At 49.0% G+C, this 27,965-nt stretch overlaps 1 protein-coding gene across 1 annotated transcript; it reads right to left on the bottom strand.

The window, feature by feature from the left end:
* Positions 1-44: 44 nt before the first annotated feature.
* Positions 45-27,503, bottom strand: LOC135293023 (TOG array regulator of axonemal microtubules protein 2-like). The gene is made up of 23 exons (XM_064407028.1): positions 26,708-27,503; positions 25,877-25,914; positions 24,399-24,502; positions 21,509-21,636; positions 21,141-21,310; positions 20,248-20,319; positions 18,449-18,609; positions 17,968-18,014; positions 16,291-16,379; positions 15,189-15,336; positions 13,935-14,096; positions 13,076-13,208; positions 11,328-11,433; positions 10,361-10,596; positions 9,195-9,347; positions 7,926-8,043; positions 7,432-7,476; positions 6,859-6,962; positions 5,275-5,479; positions 3,887-4,103; positions 2,721-2,807; positions 865-1,419; positions 45-413 (listed from the first exon to the last, which is right to left on the bottom strand). The coding sequence occupies exons 1-22, from the start codon at positions 26,781-26,783 to the stop codon at positions 1,184-1,186; spliced, it is 2,835 nt and encodes a 944-aa protein (XP_064263098.1). The 5' UTR covers positions 26,784-27,503; the 3' UTR covers positions 45-413; positions 865-1,183.
* Between the last annotated feature and the right edge of the window lie 462 nt (positions 27,504-27,965).

Here is a 27,965-nt window from a genome sequence, read left to right as displayed (position 1 = left end):
AATCATCAAAATAAAATATATACAATTAAAATATGTCATCAAAATTTAAATATACAATCAAACACATTTATTCAAAACTATCAGAACATAGATACATCTGCAACTATGAAGCCTAAACCTATTCCAAAATCCTAACTCCTATTGTTGATGAATCCTATAGTTGATGAATCCTATTCTTGATGAATCCTATTGTTGATGAATACTTTTCTTGATGAATCCTATTCTTAATGAATCCTATTCTTGATAATCCTAAAGCCTAAATCCTATTCTTGAAACATTCTTTGGACAGTTGGCAGCTTCTTCCTGATCTTGGAAGAAAGAGCATTTCTGGACTGGAGGCAAGGACTTTCTTGGTAAGGGAATATCAGAAATGTCCAGAGAAAACTTCTTGGAAAGACTGTAGCCAGTCGTATCTGTGGAGACACAAAGTTTAACAGAGCCTGGAATGCAAACCTAAAGCATCTGAAGCTCCGTATTTCATGGGACAGATTCCTTGGAAATTTCTAAAGAGCTGCACAGGGAAACATGCTCCTGCTGGCTGCAGCTTGAAGCAGACCAGGGGGAAAACCCTGCCCCACTTCCACAGAGCTGCCACAGGAACAGCCTGGCCTCTGGGCTGCCCTGGGACAGCAGGGAGCCCAGAGCCCTGTGCTCTCCAGCCATGGCTCAGCTGCACATGCACCCTGCTGCTGCTCTCCCTGCCCCACAGCTGAGCAGCCCTACAGCTCCACAGGGCACTGCCAGCAGCACAGCTCATTGCAGGGCACATGCAGGGCACAGCTGTTCCCTGCCAATGTGCACAGCCTCTCTGGGCTGCCACAAGACCCTTCCCCCCAACAGAGAGTGGCCCAGCTCCCACCTCACCTCTGTGTGAGGCAGATCCATGCTTGGTCTTCATCTTGTCCTCTGTCTGCAGTTGCTTCAGGCTGATCCATGCTTAGTCTTCACCTTTTCCTCAGTCTGGGTTCACTTGAGGCTGATCCATACTTCATCTTCACCTTGTCATCAGTCTGCTGTTGCTTCTGGCCCCCCATGTCATGACTAGGAAGGGCAATGGTGATAACAGAGCGGGGGCAGATCCACACCCTTCCTTAGTATTTTGTCATTTCTGGCACAGCTGAAAAGTCACGTCCGGTGGTGTCCAGCTCAGAAACTTGTCCGCTTTCTGGAGAACATCAAACCGTTACCAGCCCAGAAGGCTGTTGAGGTTTTCCTGCACATGTGGAGGTGTGCTGTCAGCAAACTTAATGATCTGGCTGCCCAGTGCCTCACATAGGGCACAGGCCAGCTTGGTGACCACAGCGCAGACGTTGGCGCTTCGCACAGGCAGCGCCTTGTTCTCCAGGCAGGACCAGAGCACGGGCAGGGCGTAGCGCTCGACCGCTTCAGGGCTCCTGGCATGAGCCCATTCCACAAGCACTGCCGGGAGAGAGACACAGCTGCTTACCCACCAGCCTCCATGCAAACAGGGATCTACCTCTGCTCTTGCTTCTTGGAAGCCTCTCGGGCCAAGATCAGTGAAAGCACACACAGCCCCGTGACCCAGAAATGGGCAAAGCCGCTGATCATCCTTGAAACACAACCACCAACCCCTCGGGACTAATATCTCCAACCAGAGCCTTGTACCTGTGGCAGACTTTGTACCTTTACTCAATTATTGCACAATTTCTTTCTGCATGAACAATGAATGAAACGTCAAATTGCCTTCTATTTCCATTAACAAGTTGTCTAAACCCACGTAGAAGATTTGGAAATGCACCCTAGAGAGACAATTGAGAGATTTCTAATAAAAGCAATGATTCCATTTTTGAAACTTTGATGTCAAGGGCCAAAAGTCTAATCTGGCTCTCCCCTTTGCTCCGTGGCACACAGCAAAGGGCAGTATTAGAACACACTTCAAAACTCCAGCCCACCAGAGATGGCTGCTACTTGACAGCTGGATGAGAACCACCAGAGACTAGCCTGGTGTCTTTGGCAGAATGCTTTTGTGGCTTCCAACAAAGAGCTGTTTCAAACCTCCAAGAAACCTCAGGGTGTCTTGGAGAATTACCCAGACCCATTGCCCTGGCATTTGCCCCGGCACTTGAGCATCTCCACATTTTAATGACATTTTCCCTCCCAATGTTAATAGCATTTCTTCTTACAACGTGCACTGAAATAGGGGCATAGAGACAGAAAAAAGCTACACAGGGGACTGAAATTTATCCAAAACACGAGGGTTTTCTCACATTGCCTCTGGAATCTGCTCTCGGCTCATTTTCTGAACTGAACTATATCAAACACAGACAAAAAGTGACTACCAACAGGCTCCTTGCATGGCAGATTTGGCTGAAAGATCAAAACCTGAAATGCTCAGGAGACCAGTCTTGTTTCCTGATCAGGCAAACTGTTATGTAGTAGCCATTTACTATTCTGTGGTGGAAGAAACTTCATTTCCTCTATGCTGTTAATCCACCAGCAGTCATCAACATTGAAAAAGCTCCTGAAAGTACCCAAAACCAATTTGGCTAAGCAGGAAAAGGGTTATGGTACCCATTCAAAAATGGGACTTCATTTGAGTTTAAATGCAATTAAAGGCATTGGCCACTATGGGACTTGAGAAGGGCCCCAGTGAGAGCTCAGCACCTCCTGATGTGGAGGAGCTACTCTACTGTCTGTTCACTGGCATTCCCTGTAAATACTCCCTCGGAGACCTCTTGGCTTAGAAGGGGAGGCCGTACCTGTGATACGCTCCATGACATCCAGCAGAGCTTGGCCACTCAGTCGTCTCCATTGGTGGCAGAGCTCTTTCATCAGTGATACTTCATCTACAAGTGAAACACACGTTTCTATTCACTCTTCTGAGGGCACAGGAGAGAGAACAGTGGTGAGGGAAAGGGCAGGGGCAACCCCATTTTATACAATAAAGTCCATTTCTGCTGATTTTTGAATCCTTTTCTTCTTTCCTTCCAGCCTACTTGTCAGTGTTTAAAATGCCAAAAGAAAAGCTCTCCTTTCACATTTGTAAATCCAAAGTTGTCTGCTCTATCAGGAGCTATGTTAAAACATTTCACATCAGGGTCCTCGAGAGTTCAGTCACATGGAAGCAATGAAAAGGTTCTGCATCGCAGAGCCAAAAGGAAGAAGCCTATACTTGGGACACAGAAAGGCACTGAGGCAGTCCATGACTTCGCAGAGCAGCTGAGGTGGAGAAAGTGGAAACTCCCCTTGAAGACCTGACTCTTCAACACTCCATTGTTCAGCCATATTCCCCCAGTGTGGCATTTTCAGACCCGACATCAATCTGTGTGGCAGAAAAATTTACAGCTGCCCTTGCCTCTATAGGTATTTGCCATTTCCTTCTTGTCCCATGCAAAACAACGTGTGGAACAAGGCATCATTGACAGATGGATTTTGACCCATGTGTTATAAAGAAATGAACTTGATGAATCCTATGGTCCCCTTTGAAAAAAGAAGACAAAGAAGAAAGGTGGAAAACAGGCAGCTACTGCCTATAATGTAGAGCCTTCCAGGTGGCTGCTGTGCAGAAGCTCTGATGGGCCGGTGTCCCTTCATGCCTACAGCAAAGCTGTTCATTTGGCAAGTCAGACGGGGCCCAAGCAAACTCCAAAACCCCTTTGCCTCTGAATTGCAGCAAAGCTGTAGTCCAGGACTTGCTCTTCAGACAAGCAGCACAGAGCCAAGGGCTCCTGGGACTGTTGGGAAATGCTGCTGCACATTCCAGCCAGTTGGGGATGGTGCATAAGGACTGCACCTGCACAGCTTCTGGTGGGTGTCAGCTGGAGCATTCCACAGACAGCAACAGCTACCAAGGCACTCAGCGTTCTCTTGTGTCGGAGAGACAGAGACACAGGTGAGGAGAGTCCATGCCAGAGCTCAGCCTTACCTAAATGCACAACAGATTGGTCCAGTGCCGTCATAGCTGCAGCATGAACCCCGGGATCCTTTGAGTTTAGGTTCTTTGTTATGCCTTCAACCAAACGGATCATCAATGGGTTCATGGCATCCTGCAGCAGTCCTATGATTTCTGCCAGCGCCTCCAGCGCCTTCTGCTTCACTTTCTTATGTGTGTCACAGATTCTCAGGCCAAAATAATCAAAAATCTGTGAAGAGAACAAACAACATGAAAGCTTGATTAAAATGACCTTTTTTGAAGAGGCGATGTAGAAATGAGCACTCAGGAATCTAAAAGATGAAAGTGATCCTTTCTCTCAGGTCAGCCCTTGCTTGCACATTTTCACTGTTTTCCTGTGGGCCACTCACTGGAATGGTTGCACAACCTCATGCTGCTTGAAAGATTTTCATCTGTTTTTAAGAGGTTTGGGTGGGGACAGAAAAGTTCCTATGGTGTTTCTCTCCACCTATAAATCATTAAATCAATTCCATTTATTAATTCAAAAGACTACCTTTGCTTTACAAGTATGGAAGCAGATGTTTACAATGCCCATTTTTTTATACAGTTGCCTCAAGTATTGAGGGCAGCTATGATTTTGCCTAAACTATGGCTGGAGGAGATCTAAGTTTTATTTTCTCTGTCTCAGAACCTGTGTCTGGAGAAGGGCAGGGCTCAGATCAACTCTTCCAGGATCCAGACCATTGCTCTGACTAACAGGTGGACTTGTGAAATATAATGTGCTGTACAGCTCTCATTCCAGCAGGTTCAGTCCCTTGACAGCCACATTATCAGGCACACTTTTCTGGAAAAAGGGGAAAAGCAGCTACAGGGAGGAGAAGGGATGGATCTGTCCTTATTTGTTTTCTTCCTTTCCAAAGAGAAAAAAAGGCCCCCCAAGAAGGGTGAGCACCATCTTTACCAAGAGGAATAGGGACGAGGATGGAAATGAGTTTTACCTGTGCAAGACAAGATGGAGTTCACAGAAGTATCCTTTTAAAAACATTTTGTTTAAACCAACCCAGCCTGATACTTCTCTTCCCCATGCAAACCCATTTTTTCTCTAGAAAATAATTGCCATGTCTTCAATGGCTCAATTCCCTCCACTTAACCCAACTGGGAGTAGGAGACAGCAGAGGTTACACCAGCAGAAAATTCTGCCATCATCTGATGAACAGCAGCAATAGGCACCTGCCAGACAAATACAGCTGGACTGAAATAACTTGTCCTGAAGCCTGGAGCTCAATTAATTTGTCTGGATAAGAAGGGCCAGTCTGTCCCAAACAGCCAGGATATAGTGCCAAGACACACTGAATTGAATTTACTTCTGCAGGCTTGGGAAAGGAGCTAAATGAAAGGAGCAATGAAGGTATCCTACATACTTGAACAATGTTAGTGGAGATGAGCTGGGGTCTGGTTTTGGACAGGTCTAGGAGGAGTGCCACTCCTTCCATCCGTGTCTGGAACGCCTTGGCTTCCAGGAGATGGTAAAGCTTCTGGAGCAGCTCCCTTTCTTCCACAGATGCAGGTAATGTGACCTGGGCTCTTGCACGGCGTAGGCGGCGTCCACCAGTGGCAGACTTTGCCCTGGAAAATAAAATCAAATTAGGATCTGTTTCTGATAATCCCTTCAGTTAATTGTGAGCCAAACATCTTGGGGAGCTTTCCTAATGATGTGATTTCAAGCTAGAAAATCATGAGGCTCTGAAGTGAAGAACAACGTGGACCTCATGACAATCATTATGGGAAACAATCTGCAAGTCACATTCTCCCAGTGCTCACGCAGGAAAACCAAGGATGAGATGCATCTGATCTAGCTTCAGATGGCTTCTAAGACACACAGGCCACGTTGCTTTGTGGGGAAAGAGAGACACTGCTTCCAAGTTTAAATGCCTCCTCATACGGGATGTGTGTGTCTTACAATAAGGAAACTCATCACTCTGGAGAAGTGCCTCTACAACCAGGCATGACAATCTGCAAAAGTAGCTCAGATGCATCTGAACAGATGAACAGGGGCATAGCTAAATGATCCAGAAAATCAGTAACAGAGAGAAAAACAGAAGTCAGACATCCCAGAACTACGCTCACATTTCATTTGCTTCCCTAGAAACTAGATGCACAGCGTAACAAACCCACTGGGAATAATCCTCTTGGATCAACCTGTCTCTTCCATGAGAATGGGAAGATGCTGGGTATGCTACTGAGGCATGTGGTCACTTTCTTGCCACCGCTGAGCATGACAGAGCTAAATAAATCCCCTCTGTTGTCAGAGGAGAACAGTACAAGTAGCTCTGCCACTGGCATGAAGAGACAGCAAGGACCAAATTCCTGTCTTAAATGCTGATTGCAGCACAGGGCGAAAGAAACCAAACACACTGTCCATCAAGCAAACTGTAGGAAGGACAGGAATCGCAAGACAAAAAGTCCACCTTGAGATACCTGTTGACCAAAATGGCTTAGGAATTGTCTTGGTCCTTACTACTCAAACTTGGTACTGCTGTTTGAGGGTAAGAAAACCAACAATCATCTAGACAAAACCTCATGGAAGGGAACTGCTTGTTTGAGGAATGGCATCCTGCCTCTAGACTGGGACTTCTCATTAAAACACCCATCTAAAAAGGACTCCACTTGGATGAAAAAAAACCCTGGTTGAATTTACTTGTCTCAAGTCAGGCAGCAGAGACTTGGCCCTCTCTCCCAGCCTCCACAGCCCTGCCCTTGCCACTGCACTGGATCATCTGAACTGCAAGCAATGGGTGACTTTTTGTCGCCCAGTATTTGTGGAAAGCCCTCCAGAGAAACTGTGTTCAACACAATGCAGAAATAGATATTTTTTATCCTAGAGCATTTGTAGGGAAAGGAAACAATCTTTGGCACTGGTCATCTCAATCAGAAAGATGTGCCTGAGGAAGAGGCATGTGAAGTTTTTCATGGGCTTTGTCACATCTGGCAAAAGTGCTCAGTACCGTTTGCTAGGAGGTGATGTGGCCTGGGGCTTCTGGGAGCCATCATTCCTCTTCTTCACCGGCTCCTGCACAGGTGGGAGTTCAGCCTTGTTGTTTTCCATCCCCTACAGAGACACAGAGAAACCCCATCAATCTTTAGAATAGAACTAGGAAATTCCCTCTTTAAAACACCAGTTAGAACCAGGATCACTGCTACCAAGGCCTAGGGAAACATTTCCTAACTTACAGAAATAAACAGACCAGAGATTCAGTGATGCCAACTCTTTGTTTTTGGTAGCCCAAGGCAGGTTATGGGTGCTACCATACTGAGCTGCTGTCTAAAATCCCAAATTTATTAGTTTTGACCATAAATGGGAATTATGCAAACTGGTAGGCAATGAGTGGTCTTAAAGGAAGCAGCAGAAAGAACTGGACTCTTTGGGGGTGGGCCCATTGTGTTGGAAGTTGATTTGGTTCAACACTTATTCTCCCTGCCCCTGCATAAAGAAACACTCCCTTCTGTAATGTAGATAAAAAGAATAAAATCCCTCCCAATCAAAGAAATGATTTTCCACTGGATGCTGCTGAATTTACCAAGCTTCTTCCAGCTCCACAGGGCTTGACAGCAGGGCAGTATTCCTAAAAGACAGACAATAATTGTAGTAACTAGGATTGACTTGGACATCTTTTGTATATTTGGAAATTTTCTTGGTACTACTAAGAGACTTAGAGTCTCTTTTGCAAAGACTCTGTTAAGTTCAGAAGCACTATTGTCACTTAATTGCTTTACTGAGGGCAGGGTAGGGAGAGTGCTGTGGGGGCTTACACATGAATATAAACCCATTTTCTCCTCTCTCCCTTTCCTCTTTGTGACCCATATTCAAAGTATTCAAAACCCCACTTTTCCCCTAAGAATACAGTTCCTCTGTGGTCTGCAGAAGAACACGCTGAGGATTAACAGCTCATTTTCAGGAATAAAATGATTCAGCAAAAGAGGAATGAGATACAGACACATTCGGTATGTTGGATCTCCTATTAGCAGTGGCAATACTTGCACAAAGGAGACATTTGTCCTGCCAAGCACTTACTTTCTTCTTAATTCTCTTCAGGATATCTTCCAGGTCATGCGTTGAAAGAGATTGTTCCAAAAGCTTTTTAAATTTTTGATTACTAAGCAACATCTTCACCATCTCCTGTCCATAATGCCTAAGGAAGGACGGAAGGAAACAAAAGAAAATTTAACAAAGGAAGAGTGTTAACAGAAGAGGCTGATGCCTTAAACTCATCGGGTGCAATGTTTGCATGAGAAGGCGTTACCTACACTCAGCAAAGAGGGAGATTTACCTCACTTGACACTGCACAGTGCTGTCAGCTGAACACAAGAGGCAAGAGGAGAATGTGGGCCAACAGAAAAATACCATTTCTCTCTGAAACTGGGGGCGTGCTTCTGTGGGATCAAAGGATCCCAGGCAACAAGGGAAACACATCTGCTTTGTTGTCAGAGCCTATTAGCAGTGTTCTGCTGCCCTTGCACATCCATTTTCCTTCCTTTAACTGGCAGGGAAGCCAGGACAAAACACCTCATCCTTGCTTTTGATTATTCTATACTATCTTTATGCACATGGGCAGTTAGTTGCTCTGGTGTTCTTGGCAGCTATTAATGGGAATTTCATCATCAAAGGAAGGGGATTTTGGTGGCTTGGGGTGATTTTGCCACTAGGAAACCACAATTTTCTTCAAGAAGAAATGTGGAGGTCACTGAGCCACAGATAATAGCACTCTAGAAATCTGCAGAAGAGGTTTAGAAAGACTGAATACATTGGCTAAAGACCTCTAAAATATTTCTAGGGAAGTCTTAAGTTAATGAGAAACAGATGTTTGGGATCCTTCAATGATGAACATTAGCCAACACTTTGGCTTTCTCTTGTGCACCTAAGGCCAAACAAAACTGTTGGACTGGCTAATCAGAGCTCTTGTGATCTCAGTAAAGAATCTTTCAAGTGTCACAGGAAGGTGGCAATGCTCCTTGCTGCCAACCTCAGGTTACCCAGTACAGTCATGTCCCCAGACAACCCAGAGCAGTGGTCACAGCACCAAGCCTGACAGAGCTCAAGAAGCGTTTGGACAATGCTCTCAGGCACATGGAGTGACTCTTGGGCTGTCCTGCACATGGCCAGGAGCTGGACTGCATGACCCACATGGGTTCCCTCCAACTCTGCATATTCCATGATTCTGTGCCCCTTAGCCACACTGTGAGGTCACTTATTATTGCCTTGAGTTTCCACTCTTTCTGGTTTTAGCTTAAAGCCAAACACAAAACGGTTTTCCTGTTTTAGGAGGTGAAAGAAGATCATTACCTCGTGTCCTTGTGACTGTCCTGAGCAAGTGTCCCTGCCACCTGTGCCAGCCTCTCAGCCATGGGTGTGCCTGCAAGCTTCGTGACTCCCATTTTCTCCATCAAGGACAGGAGGAGTTCGGCCGTACACTTCCGCGCAGGGACGTAGCGGCTCCTGGGAAGGAGAGAGCAAACCCTGGGACACAGGGAGAAGGAGCAGCAGCAGCACAGGCCTTGGCCACAGCCTGCTCCCTGTCCGTGCTGGGGGAAGGAGCCTGGCTTCTCCCTGCAGCTGCAGACACCTGTAGAAGGTTCTGTCCTCAGATAAACACAAAGTTAGCATTGTACAGAAGGGCTGTCTGCATGGAAAAGGGAAGCATTCAGTCTCCCTGCACTATCGGATGCTCAATTTCTTTCCCGAAGTTTACTTGGAGAAAGATTAAAGTAATAGATTACATATGAATTATTTAGAAATTAAGGATAATTCGTGCTGACCCATCAGAGGGCACCCACTACCCAGAGCTGCAGCAGGATGAGGCTCTTTCCACCCATTCATCCCCAAATCTGCAGACCCCTGGGAAAACACAAATGCAGAGAAAACACGCCGTGGGCCGTGAAGTTGAGGAACACCCAGCAATGCAGCCTGTTTCTTTTGCAAAGCTTGGCAAGGGATACGTCTGAGTGCTTTACCATATTCCAAAGCTGAGGAAAGGGTGGCAGTCAGTTTAGCAGCTTGTCCTATTCTAGAGACTGTCTCTTGGAAACTATCAGGCCCAGCACCAACACTTAAGGCATTATTTGCTTCAGCTGTCCCATGGCACTCAGCCGGTGAGGGTGCCTGGAAAGTGCTCCATCATCTCAGGGCTAACATGAAACATCAGTTTGAATAGAAAGCAGAGCTCTAAGGCCAGGACAGTCACACAAGACTCCTTTTGGCAGGAGCTGCACCTGCTGTGCAGGCTATGCCACACCCAGCACATTCTCCCTGATGTGCTCCATGCCCCAGCAAGTACCCTCCTTATTTCTCAGAAAGGAGAAATGAGGTTGATCAGAGAATCAAGTCACTGAGTCCACAGGAGATGCAGGATACAGGGCCCTTCCCTTCCACCATTCCTGTTCTCTCTGTCATCCCTTCCCTCACCCACACACTAGAAGGTCAAGAATATCACAGAAAGAAGAAGAACCTACTTGACTCCATTGTCCATGAGAGCAGTCATTGCTCGTGTAGGAGTCACGTTCTCTACCATCATCCCCAGGCTCTGACAGGCTGCCTTCTGAATAAACTCTGGTGAGTTCCGCAACATGTGGAGAAGGACTGCAGCAATCTGATCCACCTCGGAGTCCATGTCCTTCCCCAAGATCGCAAAGAGCTCTCCCAGAGTGACAATTGCAGAGCAGGACACGTTGGACCGGAGGTTGGTCACCTGGGGAAGTCATGAGGGGAAACATAAGCATCACCTTGAAAAGAAAACCAGTTTCCTTAGACAAGACTCCCAGGAAATCGCAACACGTCCTACTGTGTATAAAAGCACAGTAGGAGCAGAAGAGCCCAAGCACAGAAAGGCACTTACTCTGGCACCATTTTCTGCCCACACACCTTCTTACTGCAGGCATGAAAAATAGGCTTCACTAAAGTGTTCCACTTAACCCTTCTATAATGTCTACTGCTTTGATTTTAGGCCCTTTTATTTGAAAAACATAGAAGCAAAATATAGGAAGGGCTGCTTTCAAACCATAAAGGCACAAGGCATAAAGATAAAACATTCAGATGCTCCTGTTCAAAAAAGCAACACCTATAGCTGAAGCAGCCAGGCAGAAAACAGAAAACAGGCTCAGGTCTACAGACTCATTTGCAGTGTTCAATTACAGCTTGAGCAGAGATTGGGACTCTGGTATATCATGTCATTAGTGTCTCTTTTCTGCCTTGCATTATAATGGTACCTCACTCACAGACAAGTGTCAGATACCCGACCTGCCAGTAAATACAGCTACATGTACACACAGATCCTACAGATAGCTGACAGACATTAGAAATAGAAGGTCTAAAACCAGAAATGAAGGCAGTCCCTGAGCACACATGGAGATGAACAAGCACATATTCTACTCTACAAGCTGTGTATCAAGTATGGGGGACAATTCAGAGCAATGTTCTCACCTCACTGGTAACTGCCAAGCAAATCTCACGAAGTCGACAGAGCAGGACTTCTGAATGGGACTCAGCCAGCAGTGTGATGTTCAAGAGTCCCTTCTTCTTCTGTTCCCTGAAAGGCAAGTACAAAAAAGATTGATTTTTCTCTCTACCCAAGCACTTGGCAGCACCCTCTGAAATCACCAGGCTGGCAGCTCAGTCAAAGCATGGCAGGTGCTTTTCAAGGAGTATTTAATGAAATCGTGGAACACATTGCCACAGGATGTTGTGGCTGTCAAAAGCATACACAAATCCAAGAGGCAAAGAGAGGGCTTTCAGAGTCTTCATTTGTGACCTTTCTGAAAATCTCTGCTATGAAGTCCCTCTGTCATCACTGCTTCCTAGAAGCTGTGAGGCCAGGCCATGCTGCTGGTTCTTGTCACCTCCCCGTACCTGTCCCTGAGACACAGTCCCATTGGGCTGTTACTGGGACATTTTCCTTCTTTAGCAGCCCCAGCAGGCAGTTCAGCACTGAGAGTCTGCACTGGCACTCTGGAGCTGAGTTTCCACTCTACAATCGAGGCCTGTGTGTCACCCACTCCACCTCACACGTTCCCCAAAAAAGTAGCAGGATGCCCCAGAAGATTAAGATTCCACCCCTGGGCAAGAACTGTTAAAACTCTGGCTTTTCCCAGAACACTCCGACCTAAAACAATGCCCACAACAGCAAAGTGTTATTGAAAAGGGGCAAACAACTCCATCTCTCAGCACTTGCTTTGTGCAGGCCCTCAGCTACAGGAAGGTGTGTGAGGCATCAGGGCTGCAGCCAGGGCTGGCAACTGATCCCACGGGCACCCCTGAGTGTCATCTGGACCCCCACACCTGCAGAAGCTCTCTGCACCTCCCAGGGCATCAAAGAGAAATGGGGAAGAGAAAGCAGAAGAGAAAGGGCAAAGCAAAGGAGACTGCACAAGGAGATGCAACGTGGCTAATTTTTCATGCTTATCCCTGTGAGAATGAAGCATCCACCAGTGAGTGGATGCTAACCCAGACATCAAAAAGACAACCAATATCACCTAACATTTGTAAGGGTATCACCTCTGGGCCTCCTTCTGTCTGTGTAGAGTTTTGGGACACATTGTGAGTATTGACAAAATATCTCAAGCCCGTATGATTCCTTGAGAAGGAAAAGTTGAATTGCAAATGTGCAAGATTCCCAGAGGATTTTATTTCTCTTTCCTTCTCTTCTGCCATGAGCCCTTCAGGAGTAATGGCAGGCAGAGGGACCTGAAGGCACAACTCAGTCCATTTCTCAAAAAGAGGAGCTGCCTGGAGCACCTTCTGGGACTCACATGCAGGAGTCCCTGCCATTGCTGTCAGCAGTGGGAGCAGAGAGGAATCTTACTCAGTCCCACTGGGCCAGTGGCCCAAGGCACCCAAATCTCTACACTCAAAACTGCTGCCATCCTGCTTCTGCCTTCAGCCAGCAAAGCATCTCGTCCCACAGCTTTCTCTCTTCCCTCAGCATTTCCTTTGAAGCTCCATGGAGCAGCAGCCAAAGCCAGGAAACAGCATGGACCTGCTGCAGTTGGAGCAGTGCTGCAGAGCAAGGCCAAGAAAAGGCTTCTCTCCATCTTTATCCTCTCACAGCTCCACAGTGGTTTCAGCAGTGCCCTTTGGCCCTCTGGGCTCTCGGGGCTCAGAGGCACCAGCAAGACACACTTCTGACCGACCTTAATGCCAAGAGGGACACAGAGTGATGGGGCCTTTCTTACCAGTCGTCGCTGCCCAGCAAGGACAGTGCCTCCTGCAAGGCCTGCTGTGGGTCCGAAAAGGCTCTGTCCTTCTGCCTGTGCCCACGGAGCGGCTCCTCTTGGCGCTGGGCACCAGTGGCTGTCTGCGAGGTCTCTGCAAGGACAGGGTCGGCCATGGGCGCTGCAGGCCCGGGCAAGGCACCCGCCATGGAGCGGCCTGCAGCCCATCTCCCAGCCAGGGTTCCCTGTGGCACACACTGCCACTGGGGCACAGACTTCCCTGCTCTCTGGATCCTGGGGCTCCCTGCTTTCTCTCAGCCTCCCCAGCTGAGCACAGCTCCAGGCTAAACCTGACAATTGCCCCACAGCCCCAGCTCCAAGTGCCACAGGTGCCACAGCCAGCGGCAGGTTCCTGAGGCCGCAGAGCTCCCACTCCCTGCCAGGCAGTGCCAACAGCAGGACTGGCCAGCCCAGCAGGGAACCCCTCAGGTGCCCCTCTTGTCTCAGCACCCTGATTTCCCACAGTCCTGAGGACAGGGGCTCTTGGCAAGTCCCTGAGGAGAGACCTGCAGCTGCCTCGTGACAGCACCAAGCCAAGCCTGAAGAACCCAGCCCTGCTGGGCCCAGCTCAATCCCCAGGGAGCAACAACCAGGGAACAGCCACACCTGACCCTTCACACCTGACAGTGCCTCTGTTTCCATTGACTTCAAATATTCTAGACTACCAAGCTGGAGTAACTCCAAAGTAGATTTGCTGTTCATTCTCATTACAGACTATGGACCCAAGATCCCAGCTGTGCTGGCTGAGGCAGGAGGCAGTTCGTGCTCCTTTTGCAAGGACAAACCCCTGCAGGAAAATGCTGCCATGGAGCAGGCTTACCCGAGGAGCTGCGTGGGAAGCTGCCATCTCCAGGGAGGGTGGGCGTACTGGGCTGTAAGGGCACCGTGTCCTGCTTTCTCACGACCGTTTTCTTCATGGCGCTACCGGGGTCTTTTCTCTGTACACTGGAAACTGTGCCATTGATAGGTGGTAGGCTGAAGCCTGCAGGGACCAAAGAGGAGCCTGTAAGTGGTGAGTTCTGGACAGGGTGACGATGGAAAAGGCCAGAGAAGTTGCTAGAGCTGGGTAACATTCTTTGTTGTCCCAAAGAACTTCAAGTATAACAATGGCACACTAACATGGGACAGTGATCACAGAATCCCAGAGAAGTTTGGGCTGGAAGGCACCTTTAACCACCATCTAGTCCAACCCCTGTGAGCAGGGACGTTGTCTAGATCAGGTTCGTCAGAGCCCTACGTAAACTGGCCTTGAACACCTTCAAGGATAGACCAACAACAGCTTCCTTTGGCAAATCCTGCCAGCTTTTCATCCCCTTCATTTAAGAAAAAATTCTCCTTAATATCTAATGTAAATCTGCCCTCTTCTAGTTTAAAAGCAAACTGCAGTGACGTTTCTCCCAAGAAACAAGGAAAACCCAGTATTGCTTTGCTTTTGTTCTCCTGTTCCAGAGGCAGGCAGGGAAGTTACCAAAGTGCAGATAGCCTGGTGTGATGCCCTCGGGCTGAGTGCTGCCCCTGAGGGCCCCGCTGCCGCCCTCGGGCAGCGCTCACGGCCCTGCAGGCTGAGCCCCTCAGCCAGGATTCAGTTGGGAATGCTGCTTGCTCCTGGGGCTACAACACAAGCACTGCCTGGGGCTTCAGCACAGCTCTACAGCGCCAGCTCCTCAGCAGGGAGCGGCAGGAGAAGGATCTCTGGTGTTTTCATCAGAAGGAATGGAATTTTGTTCCTTCCAGGTTGCAGCCTGGTTGAAAAGCATCCTTTTGGCCTCACCTTCCCTGGAGGCTGCTCTCCAGGAGAGAGTCTGAAGTCCCAGTGTACTTTGCAAGACAGAATTTTCTACTCTGAAAGACTTTACAAGTGGAGGTGGGAAGCTAATATTCTGTTACTGACTCAATGAGGCCATGGGCAAGACACTTCATGTCTCTCTATTTTTCTTTAGGAAACAGAATTAAATCCTAATGCAAGCTTCTTACTCATATGCAAGCAGAACAGCCCCGCCAGTCTGATTGCAACATTGTGCAAAGTGCAAGCAAGTGGTCAAAAAGGACCACTACAAGTGTAGCCACCACTTACTTGCTTCAGCTGCATCCCCAGGCTCAAATGTCTCTGGAGGAAGTTGCAAGGATTTTTCATTTTGTCTCCTCTTCATCTCTTCCATCAAAATCTCCATTTTCTTCAGCTCTAAGTTCTCTTTAGCCAACCTGCACAATTCAGCGTGGGTCTAGGTGCAATGGAAACACATCACAGACTGTAAGCAGAGACACACCAAGCAGACACAACATCTCATCAGGAGCACAGAGTGCACAGAGTGCCACAGTCTTCCATGCAGCTCCATATCCATTCCAATAGTTTCAGAGGAATGTCTCCCATGCTCACCTTGGCAATTACACACAGTGAGGTGGAACACACTTCACTGCCACAACCTCACACTGCTGCAACTGCAACCTATGTCAGGAAGCCCTGCTTGAAGCATGAAAGTCATAGGAGTGCTCCAAGACAGATGAAGAGCTCACATGACAGTGAGCAGGCAGTGCAGTTCCTACAGGCCATGGCAGAAGAATGAAAACCATGTGCAATAACCAGCAAGGAGGGGCAATGGCTGTTGCTTAACACTCATGGCCAGGAATTGCAGCTGTTTCTCACTTCCTGGCTTCTGAAGGACTCAGCTCTGAAGGACTTGGTCTCTGAGGCCAGCAGACCAAAAGGAGGAGTCTTGTGAAAACAAGTTGCACAAATGCTGATGTTAATGAGCAGAAAACATGAGAATGAGAGGGCTGTGAGATACAGCCACAAAGGTAACCAGGAAAAAGCAAACTCTCCCATTTTAGTTTGCAGCCTTGCTTACACTCAACATTAGAGTCTTTGCTTCTCTGCATCCAAGGATGCACTTCTCCCACATTCACTGATGTCTAGCATGATCTGCCATTCCAAACTTCTCTAAACCAGCCTTTGCACATAAAGAATGCTTCTGGCGTGACCTTAGCACCATCTCCAAACCAGACACCTTGGCACTACTGGAAATAGCCAAGCAATTGCTATGTAGCTGTCAAATACATTCCCAAGAGAATCCCCATCCCCCAAGGAGTGGAAGATTATGATTTTCAGTGGCATTTTGGGCCAAGCACTAAACAGCCACTGGAAAGGAAGTCTGCTCATCCCTGTTCTTATCCCTTACCTTTCCAAAGCTGTCCCTCCGCTCCTTGTCACTCCTAAGACCAGGACTGCTGGGATGATCTGTCTCCTTGGCCTGACTCAGTGAGAGGCCTGGGAATGGAAGCAAAGGTTCCTGTAAATCTCTGGCACCACGTGTTGGAAGCAAAAGAAGCTTTGCTTTCCTCATTAGATGTGCCCAGTATTCTGCAATCCTGTATTGCAGGGAACAAAGTGCTCATCCAAAAGTTCCACTTTTGCTCTCCTTCCTCATTCCAGGGGTTTATTCTCTGCTTTCTTTTCAGCAGAGACATCCAAACCCAAATAAACATGACCTAGCTCAAAATAATTTTGATCTTGGCTGATATTGACAATTCAAAATGTCCTTAATAGAAATAGCTGATGGCTGGTCATTCTGAAACACTCCCCAACAGAGCTGGTAGAACTAGGAGAACTAATTCTTCACATGGTTTCACAGAGGATAAAAAAATGTAGCAGTCAAGCACTATGAGAGATATACCTGTCTTAAAACTGGATTCTATCACCCTGCAGAATGATTGGGTCAGTAACAAAAGAAAGACCGGAAAGGATGAATGACAGAAGTGATTTATAGTCCAGAATTAATCCATAAAAAATGTCATTTACTTACTGAGGACTACTACTCCCTAGCTGCAGTAAGCATTGCAGTTGCATATACACAATTAAGGAGTTATTCCAAAGGTGCCATACTCAGGATGTGGCAGAACAAACCCTGAGCAAAGGGACCAGGGGATCTGATCCCTCTTTCTGCATCAGCAGAATTACTTCTCCAAGTCTCATCTCTCCTATCATTACACAACCAGAGATGCCAAAGGAACTACAACAGTGTCATTGAGGCTTAGACCTTGAAAGCAGTGGATGACCCAGAGGTGCCAGAGACTGCATTTTGTCTGGCATAATTCCACTTGTCTGGGATCAGGCAAGGCAGGGACAGGAACAAGGCAGGAGGCATCTCCTCCCCAGCCTCAGCCTGCAGCACTGACACAGGCACAGACAGCCAGGGAAGAGATTTGTCATTGGGAACCTGCCACAGGTGGCTTTGGCCTTGTGCTGTCAGAGGATGACAAACTCACACCCTGCCTAGGCTGCAGCCATTTGGAAGTCTCCTTCTCCTTCACTGGAAAATTCAAAAGGACTTTCCATCATAGGAGGTATGCCTATTCCATACAGTGCAAAACAAGGAATAACCAAGTGCAGACCAAAAATCCATGAATCTCCATCAAATCTCAAAGGGTTCAGACCAGAAACTACCTCAAGGAATGGTTTACTCCTTCAAAAGCAGGAGGAAGGAGTGGAAACATTTCTCATTTCATACTAAATTCCTTCATTTTCTACTCTAATTTTGACACAAGAAAGGCTGCAGGGAGATAAAAGGCATGTGCAAGAAGGAGAGGAATGTTTCCTCTTCCTGCACAGCACATCCAGGAGCCAAGGTATCCCTCCAGCTCCTGCCACTCAGCATTTCACACTGGAGGAATTTTCACTGCACTGCCAGAGAACACTCCCAGTCATTGGGCTCTGGGACAGTCCACTGAGCCCATCAAGAAAATGAAATTAATTTAAAGATATCTTTAAATGAATGTGTTTTATCAAAGCTTTCCAAGTGTCACCTCTGAGTCAAGATCCCAATGATCATTTTAGGACAGACATGCCCTGTACATACTTGCATGCTCCGGGGTCTTCTCTTGGCTTCTGCTGCTGGGTCTTGCCCTGAAGAAAATGGAGGACAAAAAAACATATGAGGAGCTAGAAGGAGAAGGGAGAGAATGGGTGTACCATGCAAGGAGGCAAAGCTTCTTAGCATGGTCACTGTGACGAAGGAGGAATTGTAACACATAAACCCAAATATGATTTATTGTCCTTAAGCTTTCAGTTGCTGGAATCACACAGAACTGGCCAAGCTCTGGCTGAAGTAACAGCCAAGTCCAGCAGGGGACCCATTCTGACATGTTTTGAAGCCCTGCCTCCTCTTCCCCAGCACCACCTCTGCTCTTGGGGCATTGCTCTTGGGTTTGACATTGGATGGGCAAAATGCGGAATATTCAGAGGTTTGCCTAAATACATGGGAGACTGTGCCAAATCACCACAGGAGATGGGAAGAGTGAGGTGAAGAGCACACTGGAGCAGCAGACACCTTGGCTTACCTCATCTCCTGGGACTCCTGCAATTCCATCTGGGGAGAGCTGTGCACAGACCCAGCAGCACTGCCCACAGGGGGAATTCCTGCCTTGCACAGACGGGGGATTAAAGATTTTCCCAATTGTCTCTTCTTCATTTCCCCGCCAGTGGAGCACAGCAAGGAGGTCTGGAAAGAGTAGAACACAGTGCTCAGATCAATCATCCACACTTGCCCCCTTTGATGCCTCAAGAATTTTATCAATGCTCTTAACTGGGACCTGGTAGGAAAAGTCAAACTGATGCAGCAGCTTGGCACAGGATTGGGAATGCAAAGGGAACTGGGAGAGACCATGTCCCACATTTCTGAGCTCTCCCCACCTTCTCACTTCCCTGGAAATGCGACTACATTCCCAGCTGGCATCCACATGTTTGACATCAAGGTGTTCTGGGGTGCCACTGCCTCCCCTGGCCTTTTGGATGCCATGGCAGTGGGTTTAGATCACTCTTCTCTCCCTGCCCCTAATGTGTCGCACAGCCAGTGCTGATCTCCAGCCAAATCCCCACAAAGCCATTCTGCAGCATGTCCAAACCTGCTTGTCTCAAGCCCCTCATTCCTTCTGCTGCTGCCCTTCCCTCCTACACTTCCCCAGCAGCCTTGGAGCCCAGATGCTGCTGCTGAGCTCTCGGGATGCTCGCTGCTCTCCAGCTCCCACACATCCATCATCTCAGCCTCACTGCCATTTAGGAAGTTCAGCAGAGCTCCCTGCCCTGCTGCTCTCTGCAAGGTCTCTGCCTGCCCAACTTGCTCCAGGGCCCCCATGCCATGGCCAGGAATGGGGGAGGAGGGGCAGATGCACACCCATGCTTAGTATCCAATCATTTCTGGCCCCACTAGAGAGCCAAATCAGGACCTGTTCAAAGTTCACTGAAAGGGTCGCTTCCTGTCAGGGAAAAGGTCTCAGTGCTCTGCTGTGTCCTGGGTTGACTATATGATGCTTTTATCCCCAATTGTCTTGTTCTGTTTATACTGAATAATAAGTTTTACACCTTTAAGACTCTCTTCCAGACAGTGAAGAGGGGAGGGAAGAAGCGCGAAGTTTGTTTTCAGACTGCTCTCACTCCTCCACATTCCTGCTCCTGGACTGTGTTGTCTGCGGATGGACAGACAGCCGGACTGTGCTCCTTTTCCCCTTTTTTTCTGCTTTTAGTTAGTTTTAGCTAGCTGAGGCAAAGAAGTTCCCTGGACTGTGATTTTTTTCCTTTTTTCTTGGACCTGTTCAAGCCTGCTCTGGACTGAACACCCAGAAGAGCACCGGCAGCTCCACCTGTGGCCCCCTGGCCAGGCCTGGGCCGCGGCGTTTCCAGCACCAGAGACTGGTCAAAGACTGAGTGAGCCGAGCTGCAACCCGGGGAGGGGACTGTTCTGAGTTTGCTTTCTTTGGAGCAGTGAGAAGTTTTATTGTTTAATATTGTTTGGGTTCTATTGTTTAATAACAGGTTTCTTTCCACTTTTTCTCCAAGGAGATATTTTCTCCCGAACAGGTTAGAGGGGGCAGGGGCAATTGAATCTGCTTTTGTAGAGAAGCCCCTTTGGGGGTTATCTCCCAAACTTGCCCTAAACCAGGACACAATGCCACCCAGACAGACAGTGCCCAGGGAAGCAGTGCCCATAAGGAGCCCAGAGGAGTCCAAAACAGCACACAAACTCTCTTTCCACACTCTGTGCCTCTTGACTGCCTCTGCTTAGTAGCTTTTTTTCTTCAGCTTGCATGACGGCAATTTCCCCCTTCATCTCAAGCAGCCTTTTCTCCTGCTCCCTCTGTACCTCTGCCAGGAAGTTTGCCCATTCCTCCAGCTGCTTCCGTGCCTCCACATGCTGCTCTTCCAGTTGTCTCTCCTGATGAGGGGAACAGACACTTCCTGATGAAGTCCAAGCAATGCTCCCCATAGAAAGAAATGGAAGCTTCATCCCTCCAACAACCCCCCCCACCTGGAAAGTGCACATGAGTTGTGACTTTGTGCCCTCCAGCAATGCTGTTCTAACCCAAAATGTAGAGGGAGTGTCAGCAGGTGGAAGGAAGGAGATGCCACCTTCCTTCCCTGCTCTCATGGCTGCCCGTTTTCTAGCCCCTCTCTCCTCAGCATTTCTGCCTGTTCTCAGAGGCTCTGTGCTCACATTGCCCCTGCCCTTTGATCAAGGAAGAGCTGCACATGGACTGCAGGATGAGGATGAGGCCAGCGCCTCGATGATCCAGTCACAAGGCAGGCCACCAGCTGAAATACCAGCAACACAGGGCCTCTTGTATATGATTCAGGCCCAAAGACATCTGTCCACCATGGCCTCCCATGGACAGAAAGCAAGGAAGCCAGTTGCTGGGACTGCAGTTGGCAGCAAGGTCAGCAGCCGCCTGCTGCATGGCACAAGGCTGTGGGGAAGATCCTGCCCCTTCTCTGCATGCTTTGGGTGGCGATCACCCAGCCTCTTGGGGAACTTGGCTGATGCCCATCCTCAACCTGTGCATGCATATACTGTCCCAGCATTATCCTCTGGCTCTTCACAGGCCTTCAAGTATGAGCCCTTGAAGGCCCCTGCTGCCTGGCCCAGCAACGTCTGGCCTACAGCAGATGCTTGTGGCCATGTCACATACTCAGGCTGCTCTTCTGCTTAGCCAGGCCACCAAACCTGCCTGAAATCTTCAGGGGCCTCTTGTTTCTTACCAGTTCTTGCATGAGATTCATTTTTTCCTCTTCCTGGGCAGACTGCCAGAGTCTCAGAGCCTTGCAGCACTGCTCTTGTGCCCAGCGCAGCTGTTCAGCCATGTCTTCACATTGCTGCTGGCTGAGAGCTCTTACAGCCAGCAGCTCACAACGAAGGCCCCTCACATCCTCTGCAAACATTACACACAGCAGCAGTCAGACACTGCACAAGCAGAGCAATCTGCTGGCCTTAAGCCCTTCCAGTTTCAGGCAAGGAGGGACCTGCCCTCAGCTGCTTCACTGCTCAGAAGCCCTGGGCACAGAGCTGCCTTCGCAGCCACTGCACTGGGCAGGGCCATCAGCAGAAACAAAGCACACCAGGCTCTCACCCAGTATCGCCTCCTTGGCCTGCCTGGCCCTGCACACTTGGGCTTCCACACGGCTCCTGGCCATCTCCAGCTCCCATATGTGCTGCTGTGCCTCCAGCAGGCTGCTTTGCAGGCTCTCCTTCTCTGACCTACAAGGCGTGAAGATGAAGAGCAATTGCTCCTGGCACACAGGGGCAGCTTCTCCAGTAAGATGTGCCTTAAGATCCCTACACCTTAGTATGGAAAATGGCTTGCATGGAAACTCAGATACAGCAGGACTATTTTGCCACTTTACATAGCAAAGCAGGCCCCTCCAGGTGACTGGGCAGCCTTTCCTCATGACCTAGCCCAGCTCAGTTTGGTCTCAGCAACCAAAGCTGAAATTGCTGTTGCCTGACCTATCACACACGGGTGTGCCCACCAAGTATCTGCAAAGGGACAAAAGCCCAGCCTTTGCTCACAGCCCTGAGCTCATCAGCACTTCCAAGTCACTCTGCAGGTGCAGGACAGAACAGGGCTCTTCTGGCTGACTCCTCAATGCTTCATGCCATTCATAGTGGATGTATAGGTACTTTGTTGGCCAGGCACTCTCTAAGTAAAAGGGACTAAAGGCATTCACCAAACCATATAGCAAAACCTTTGACTTCTAGCAGCATGAGTAGGAAACCAGAAGTAGGTTTCTATCTGCACAAGAACTCACTAGGAGGAGGGACAGATATCCGGCCAATTAAATTACTGGAATTGGATGAACAAGACCACTTGCTACCTTTATGTTTGGCTAACTAAGCCAGCAGTGCCCAAATATCTGGGCACTCTTTAAAAAGGAAAAAGGACCAGCCAAAAAGATCCTTGACAGGTTACAGAGGTGGCTGGACAAGTGGGAAAGAATCAGTGCGCAGCAAGAATCCCCAGACACTGTCAAGAAGTCACAAGACCTTTCCCTTCTGCTGCTGCTGCTCTTTGTAAGCAGTTCTAGGTTCTGCACCATCCTTCACAGGAGTCAGCTCTGCAGGCTCTCAAGATTTTCAGCATGACCCTCCAGCTTCACCTGAAGCGTCAGCACCCTACTCACAACATTCACATCTAAGAGCCTTGAATTCCAAAAACCCCATGTCAAACAACTTGGCAAGCAAAGATTGATGGTCAGATGCACTGAAGGAGAAAGCAAAACCAGAGGGAAACTTCTGGTTTCAGCAAACATCTGCACAGTGTCCCTGGTCCTCAATTCAGTGCCAAGTTGGCTTGCTTTGCACTTGTCACAGGAATGTGCAAGGGGTCCCAAGCAGGCACCCAAAAAATGCTTTGAGAGCTTGAGCTGGCAGAAAAGTAATATTCACATCACAGTATCCTTCTCTTTTTGCTTGTATCTCTTTGTTTCTCTGTCCGACAAACATCTGGAGAGCACAGAGCAGGCAGTAAATCCTGACATAATGCTCACCACCTTTGTAACTACAGACCTTCAGTAATGTCCCACCCAGGGTCTCCTCCCTGCCTTTACCTGGCCTCTGCCAGCTGCTCTGAAAGGCCTCGCAGGTCCCGCTCCGTGGCTGCCAGTCGGGCTTCCAGGGCAGCGTTCTCCTGTGCCATCACCGCCTTCTCTCTGCACACCTGGGACAGGGTGTGCCCTTGGCGGGAGAACTCCTGCAGCAGCTTCTCCAGGCCCCTGTGGGCTGGCCGCTGCCGCCGGAAAACCTGGCAGTGGAGGGGCACCATTTTTCAAGAGGAACAACAACAACAACACAGGCTCGGTCTCAGCTTGCTGCCAGAAGCAGCATTCGGGGGGGTCTTGCTAGGACAAATCCCTCTCCCACAAGTGCTGCCTAGGAACAAGGTGAGCATACCTTTGGCACTGCCAGAGGAACCGCTTCCTTCAGCAGATCCCTCTGAGGCTGCCATTCCTCCGCTGTCGCTGCCGCCACTTCAGACACCCTCTCTAGTGAGGAGTGGCGCTTTCTCTCAAATGCAGCCAACTCCTTCCACCTACGGCAAGCAGACAGACAAACAAGCCTTTAATTGCAACACAGTCTCCTTGCAAGACCAGGACTGCATACCATGTCCCACACAAGGCAGTCTCAGGGGCTTCCAACAGCCCTCTACTTCCCCCTCAAGTGAATGCTGCAATTCCCTCCCTAGACCAGCATCTCTCTTTGTTGTTTATGTAGGTGAAAGTCACCACTGAGGAAGTCAAACAAGCTTCCAGAAGCCACAGAACACTTCCAGAAAGCTCAGGTACTCTCAGTTGAGTAACAGCTTCCTGCCTGCTAGCTCTTACACTCCTTTCTGATTACGGTGGATACTGGACTTGCAAAAGTTCTTCTTTGGCTAAGACATGCTTGCTAAGTCGAGATGAGTACTGCCACAATTACTCTTGCTTTCACTAGTGAAACAAGGAAAGAGCCTGCAAGCCATAGCTTGGGGAGGAGGTGGGGATGATTTTCCAATCCAGTTATCAAAGGATGGTTAGGCTGGCAGAGATCGCAGGAAGCCTCTAGCCCAGTCTTCAGTTCCAAGCACTTGGGGTCAGCATCTGGACAGGCTGCTCAAGGCCCCATCCAGCTGGGGTTCTGAATTTCCAGGGGTGCAATCTACACAAGCTCTCTGAGACACTTGTTATGCTGCATGACTGCCTTTGCAGGTCAATGCTTTGCTCTCCTTAAGCCCAGCCTGATCCTCCCTTGCTTTTACTCTGGTCTAGTTTGGAATGCTTTTTGTCAAGGTTTAAGGAGTGAGTCCCAGGAGGCATCTGTGCTCTAGGTTGCTCAGCAGCCAGACCTGCCCTGGGCTGCCTTCCCCCGTCTGTGCTCAGCAAGTCCAACAAGGAGAAAGCCAAATTTGTCCTTTGACACTGGGCCTCCTAAAGCCCAGCAACGCCCACCCCTGCTCAGCGAAAGCGAGAAAGCTCAACACACACCTGAACTCCTGGGCGCCGTGCACTCCGTCCGTGCTCTCCTGCCGCTCCGCCTTTCCTGCCTGGGCCCAGGAGTCCTGACTGGCAAGATCCTCTCCTAGCGGAACCTGCAAGGAATAGGCAGGGAAAAAGCACAAACAAGCAATCAGGAGCAGGGAAGTTGGCTCCTGAGAGCTGGCAGAAGCAGCAAGCAGCAGCTCACCTGAAGGCAAAAGCTGTTGTGTGGGGCTGTTTATGTGGTGTTGATGTGGTGTTTATGTCCCAGCTAACCCTGGAGTTGTTCAGGGAGTATCTGAGTAGAAGCAGGGAACATTTCCCTGCTCAGCTCTGCTCAAGTGGCTTCCCCTCAGGATTTCAGGCCTTCAAGAGCAGCCAACAGGAACTGCATTCCAGCCCTTCACAGACAGATTTTGTCTCTGCCATGCAGAGCTGCTCAGGAGTCTCCTCAACACACTTGGGTCATGTCAAAGTTAAGGGGGCAGTGGAAGCAGTGCCTGTAGCTACCTAGATAGGGCGTGGAGAGGGGTGGGTCCCTGCAGGCAACAGCGGCTCCTCGGCACCCCACAAGGCTGTGAACTGCACCTGGGGACCTCTCTCTGCTGACAGCAGGGAGCCTGCACAGACTCTGTGCACAAAGGGGCTGACTTCCACACCAGTAGCACTAAAGGACATCATGCTACCGCTTCTCTGACACCAAGGGAAGTTCACAGTCCCTGTGAGAATGCCAGGAAAACGATGCCTGCATGTCAATTTTCAGATGCCATTTCCCACGGGTCAGTGGCTGGGCTGAAGAGTGAGGTCATGGCAGGACTCCAGCCCCCAGCATCCTCAGCCACAAAGGGCAAGGGCTGCCTGCTCGGAAACTTGCAGCTCTGCACTGCCCCAAAGCTTTGCACTCAACCAACCAAAGCTGCCACTGATTGCTGCAGGATGCTCAGGCCCTGGACTGACAACACCTAGAGGTTTGTTGTCCTTTGTGTCCCCTTTAGCCTCTGGAGGCAGAGAGCGAGCCAGAGGAGGTTCTGCTGCTGCTGTGGTGCTCTGCAGACAGGCAGCAGTGTGAGGGACAGGGAGTCACCTGTCATTTAGAACCTGATTTCTTCTGAGCTCTATTCCCAGCTGTCCTAAGCACAAGTCATGAATTTGGATAAAAGTGAGATACTCAGGCATTAAAACTCAATTAAAAAGGGCTGATAAGTCTAATGTTTAAACGGGATTGTGCATGCTTCTGCAGGAGATATTTCAGGCTGGCTACAATCAGCATGCAGCCTCCTGTCTGCAAAGCTTGACTTTCATTAGTTAAAACCTCCTCAGTGGAAAAGGAGGAAAGGGATGGAATCCTTCTGGTAGTGTTCATGCAGATGCTGATGTGGACTTTCTTTCAGCTTGCCAGGCTGACACTGTACTGCAACAGGCCAAGCCCACAGCTTTCTCCACACTCCTCAGACACCAGGAATGTCAAGGGTGCCCGTCCCACTCACCGAAGCGCGCGCTTGACTCCTTCCACCTCTGAGGCGAGCTGCCGGGGGCAAGGGAAAATGAACCAGGTGCTGTTAGAAAACTGTTTGTGCGGAGGAATCCCACAGAACAAGCCCACCCAAGCAGAGAGCATTCTCCTTTCACAACATCCCTCCAGGAGCAACACTTCTTTAACACAGCAAGCAAGACTGCAGGCCAATACCCTAGGCTGTGTCTACCTTTTGCTCGGCATTGCCACTAAGGAACTAGAAACTTGGCCTTGAAGATGCAAATTGTTCCTTAGCAGGCAGTGCCTACATTGGAGCTCATTTTCGAGCCTGCAGCTAAAGCAGCTTTTTTCTCCTCTCTTTCCTGGACTTGCTTTTTCTTTTTGTAAATTGCATGTAGCATGTGCCATGTGCTTGCCGTAAACAATTCCCTACAAAACCTTCCACCAAACCCCTCTCAGCACTTGCAGTTCTGTTGGGCCTCAGCACAGGCCCAGCTCTGGGCTTCAGGAGCACACACCAAGTGCTCGGCAGTTTGCCCTGCAGCTCAGAGCCAATGGCTCTTGGAGCACACAGAGGGGGTCCAGTTAGACAGGCACATCCTTGAAGGATGGAATGCAATCAAAAGATGCTTTTCCTCAGTTCTGGAGAGACCTGCATAGTTTTTAGGAGGATGCCTGCAAAGCTCTCCCAGTCTGCATTTTGGAGGTTCCTACACCCTGCTGGGCAAGAGACACCCCCGTCTCCAGCGGAAGCTCTTGACAGGAGCTTTACCAAACAAATGGCATCTTTATGCCATTTTTGTTCCAACGTGCTGCCCCAAGGGGAAAAACAACTTCTATTTACCAGCCAAACGAAGAAAAGCTTTCCGAGAAGCCGCCAATGAAAAGGCGCTTCTGACTGCTCTACGGACTCGCTCCATCCTTTGAGCAGGGCTGCTCGAGTCCGTAGGCCAGGAAACAACAATGGAAAAAATCCCCACTTGCACAAGTCCCGGGACTGTGCAAGTAAAAAGGGGGAAAACAGGACACTTGCACAAGTCCTGAGACTGTGCAAGTAAAAAGGAGAAAAACAGGACACTTGCACAAGTCCTGAGACTGTGCAAGTAAAAAAGGGGTAAAACAGGACACTTGCACAAGTCCTGAGACTGTGCAAGTAAAAAGGGGTAAAACAGGACACTTGCACAAGTCCTGAGACTGTGCAAGTAACAAGGGGTAAAACAGGACACTTCCACAAGTCCTGAGACTGTGCAAGTAAAAAAGGGGCAAAACAGGACACTTGCACAAGTCCTGAGACTGTGCAAGTAAAAAGGGGAAAAACAGGACACTTGCACAAGTCCTGAGACTGTGCAAGTAAAAAGGGGTAAAACAGGACACTTGCACAAGTCCTGAGACTGTGCAAGTAAAAAGGGGAAAAACAGGACACTTGCACAAGTCCTGAGACTATGCAAGTAAAAAGGGGTAAAACAGGACACTTGCACCAGTCCAAGGACTGTGCAAGAAAATAGAGAAACAAAAGGACACCGGCCGTAATCTGAGAACAACTCAGACGAGGTGATCCTCCTGCAAGGAGCACGCCAAGAGCTGCTCTGGACGCTGAGGCCTTGTGGGCACCAGGAAAACCTCCTGCTGACAACGCTGTGACGTGGCAGCCCTCTGCTGACATCACAATAGCAGCCGCTCTGGCTTGCTCTGTGAGTTCATGCATGGCAACCAAACCTTCCCTACAGCTAATGCAAAACAAAAGCCCCGAAAGTTCTCCTCTGCCCCAAAGCAGCACAAAACTCCCTTGCAGTCCATAACCCACAGCTCAAAGGATCCCAGAGTAACACAGAACAGGCACCAAGCCCATTCACCCTGTTCACCAAGCTGAACACTCAGAAAGAGCCAGCATGTCAGGAAACCAAAGGCAATGTGCCCTTTTGCCCAGCAGTGCTTCTGACTAAAACCAAGAACTCTTGGTTAAATGCTGTGGATGAAATTGTGCTTTGCTAATATCCTGGAGAGTTCCCTCAACTGGAATGCCTGTCATTCCCACCCACTTGCTGCATGGCTAACATCAACCAGCAAACTGTAGGGCTTGCTGAAGGAACAATGACACCTAA

The sequence above is a fragment of the Passer domesticus genome, unplaced genomic scaffold (genome assembly GCF_036417665.1).
Source record: "Passer domesticus isolate bPasDom1 unplaced genomic scaffold, bPasDom1.hap1 HAP1_SCAFFOLD_63, whole genome shotgun sequence".
NCBI classification, from domain to species: domain Eukaryota; kingdom Metazoa; phylum Chordata; class Aves; order Passeriformes; family Passeridae; genus Passer; species Passer domesticus.
Note: the sequence above shows the minus strand (reverse complement) of the source record. Positions and strands in the feature narration are given on the sequence as shown.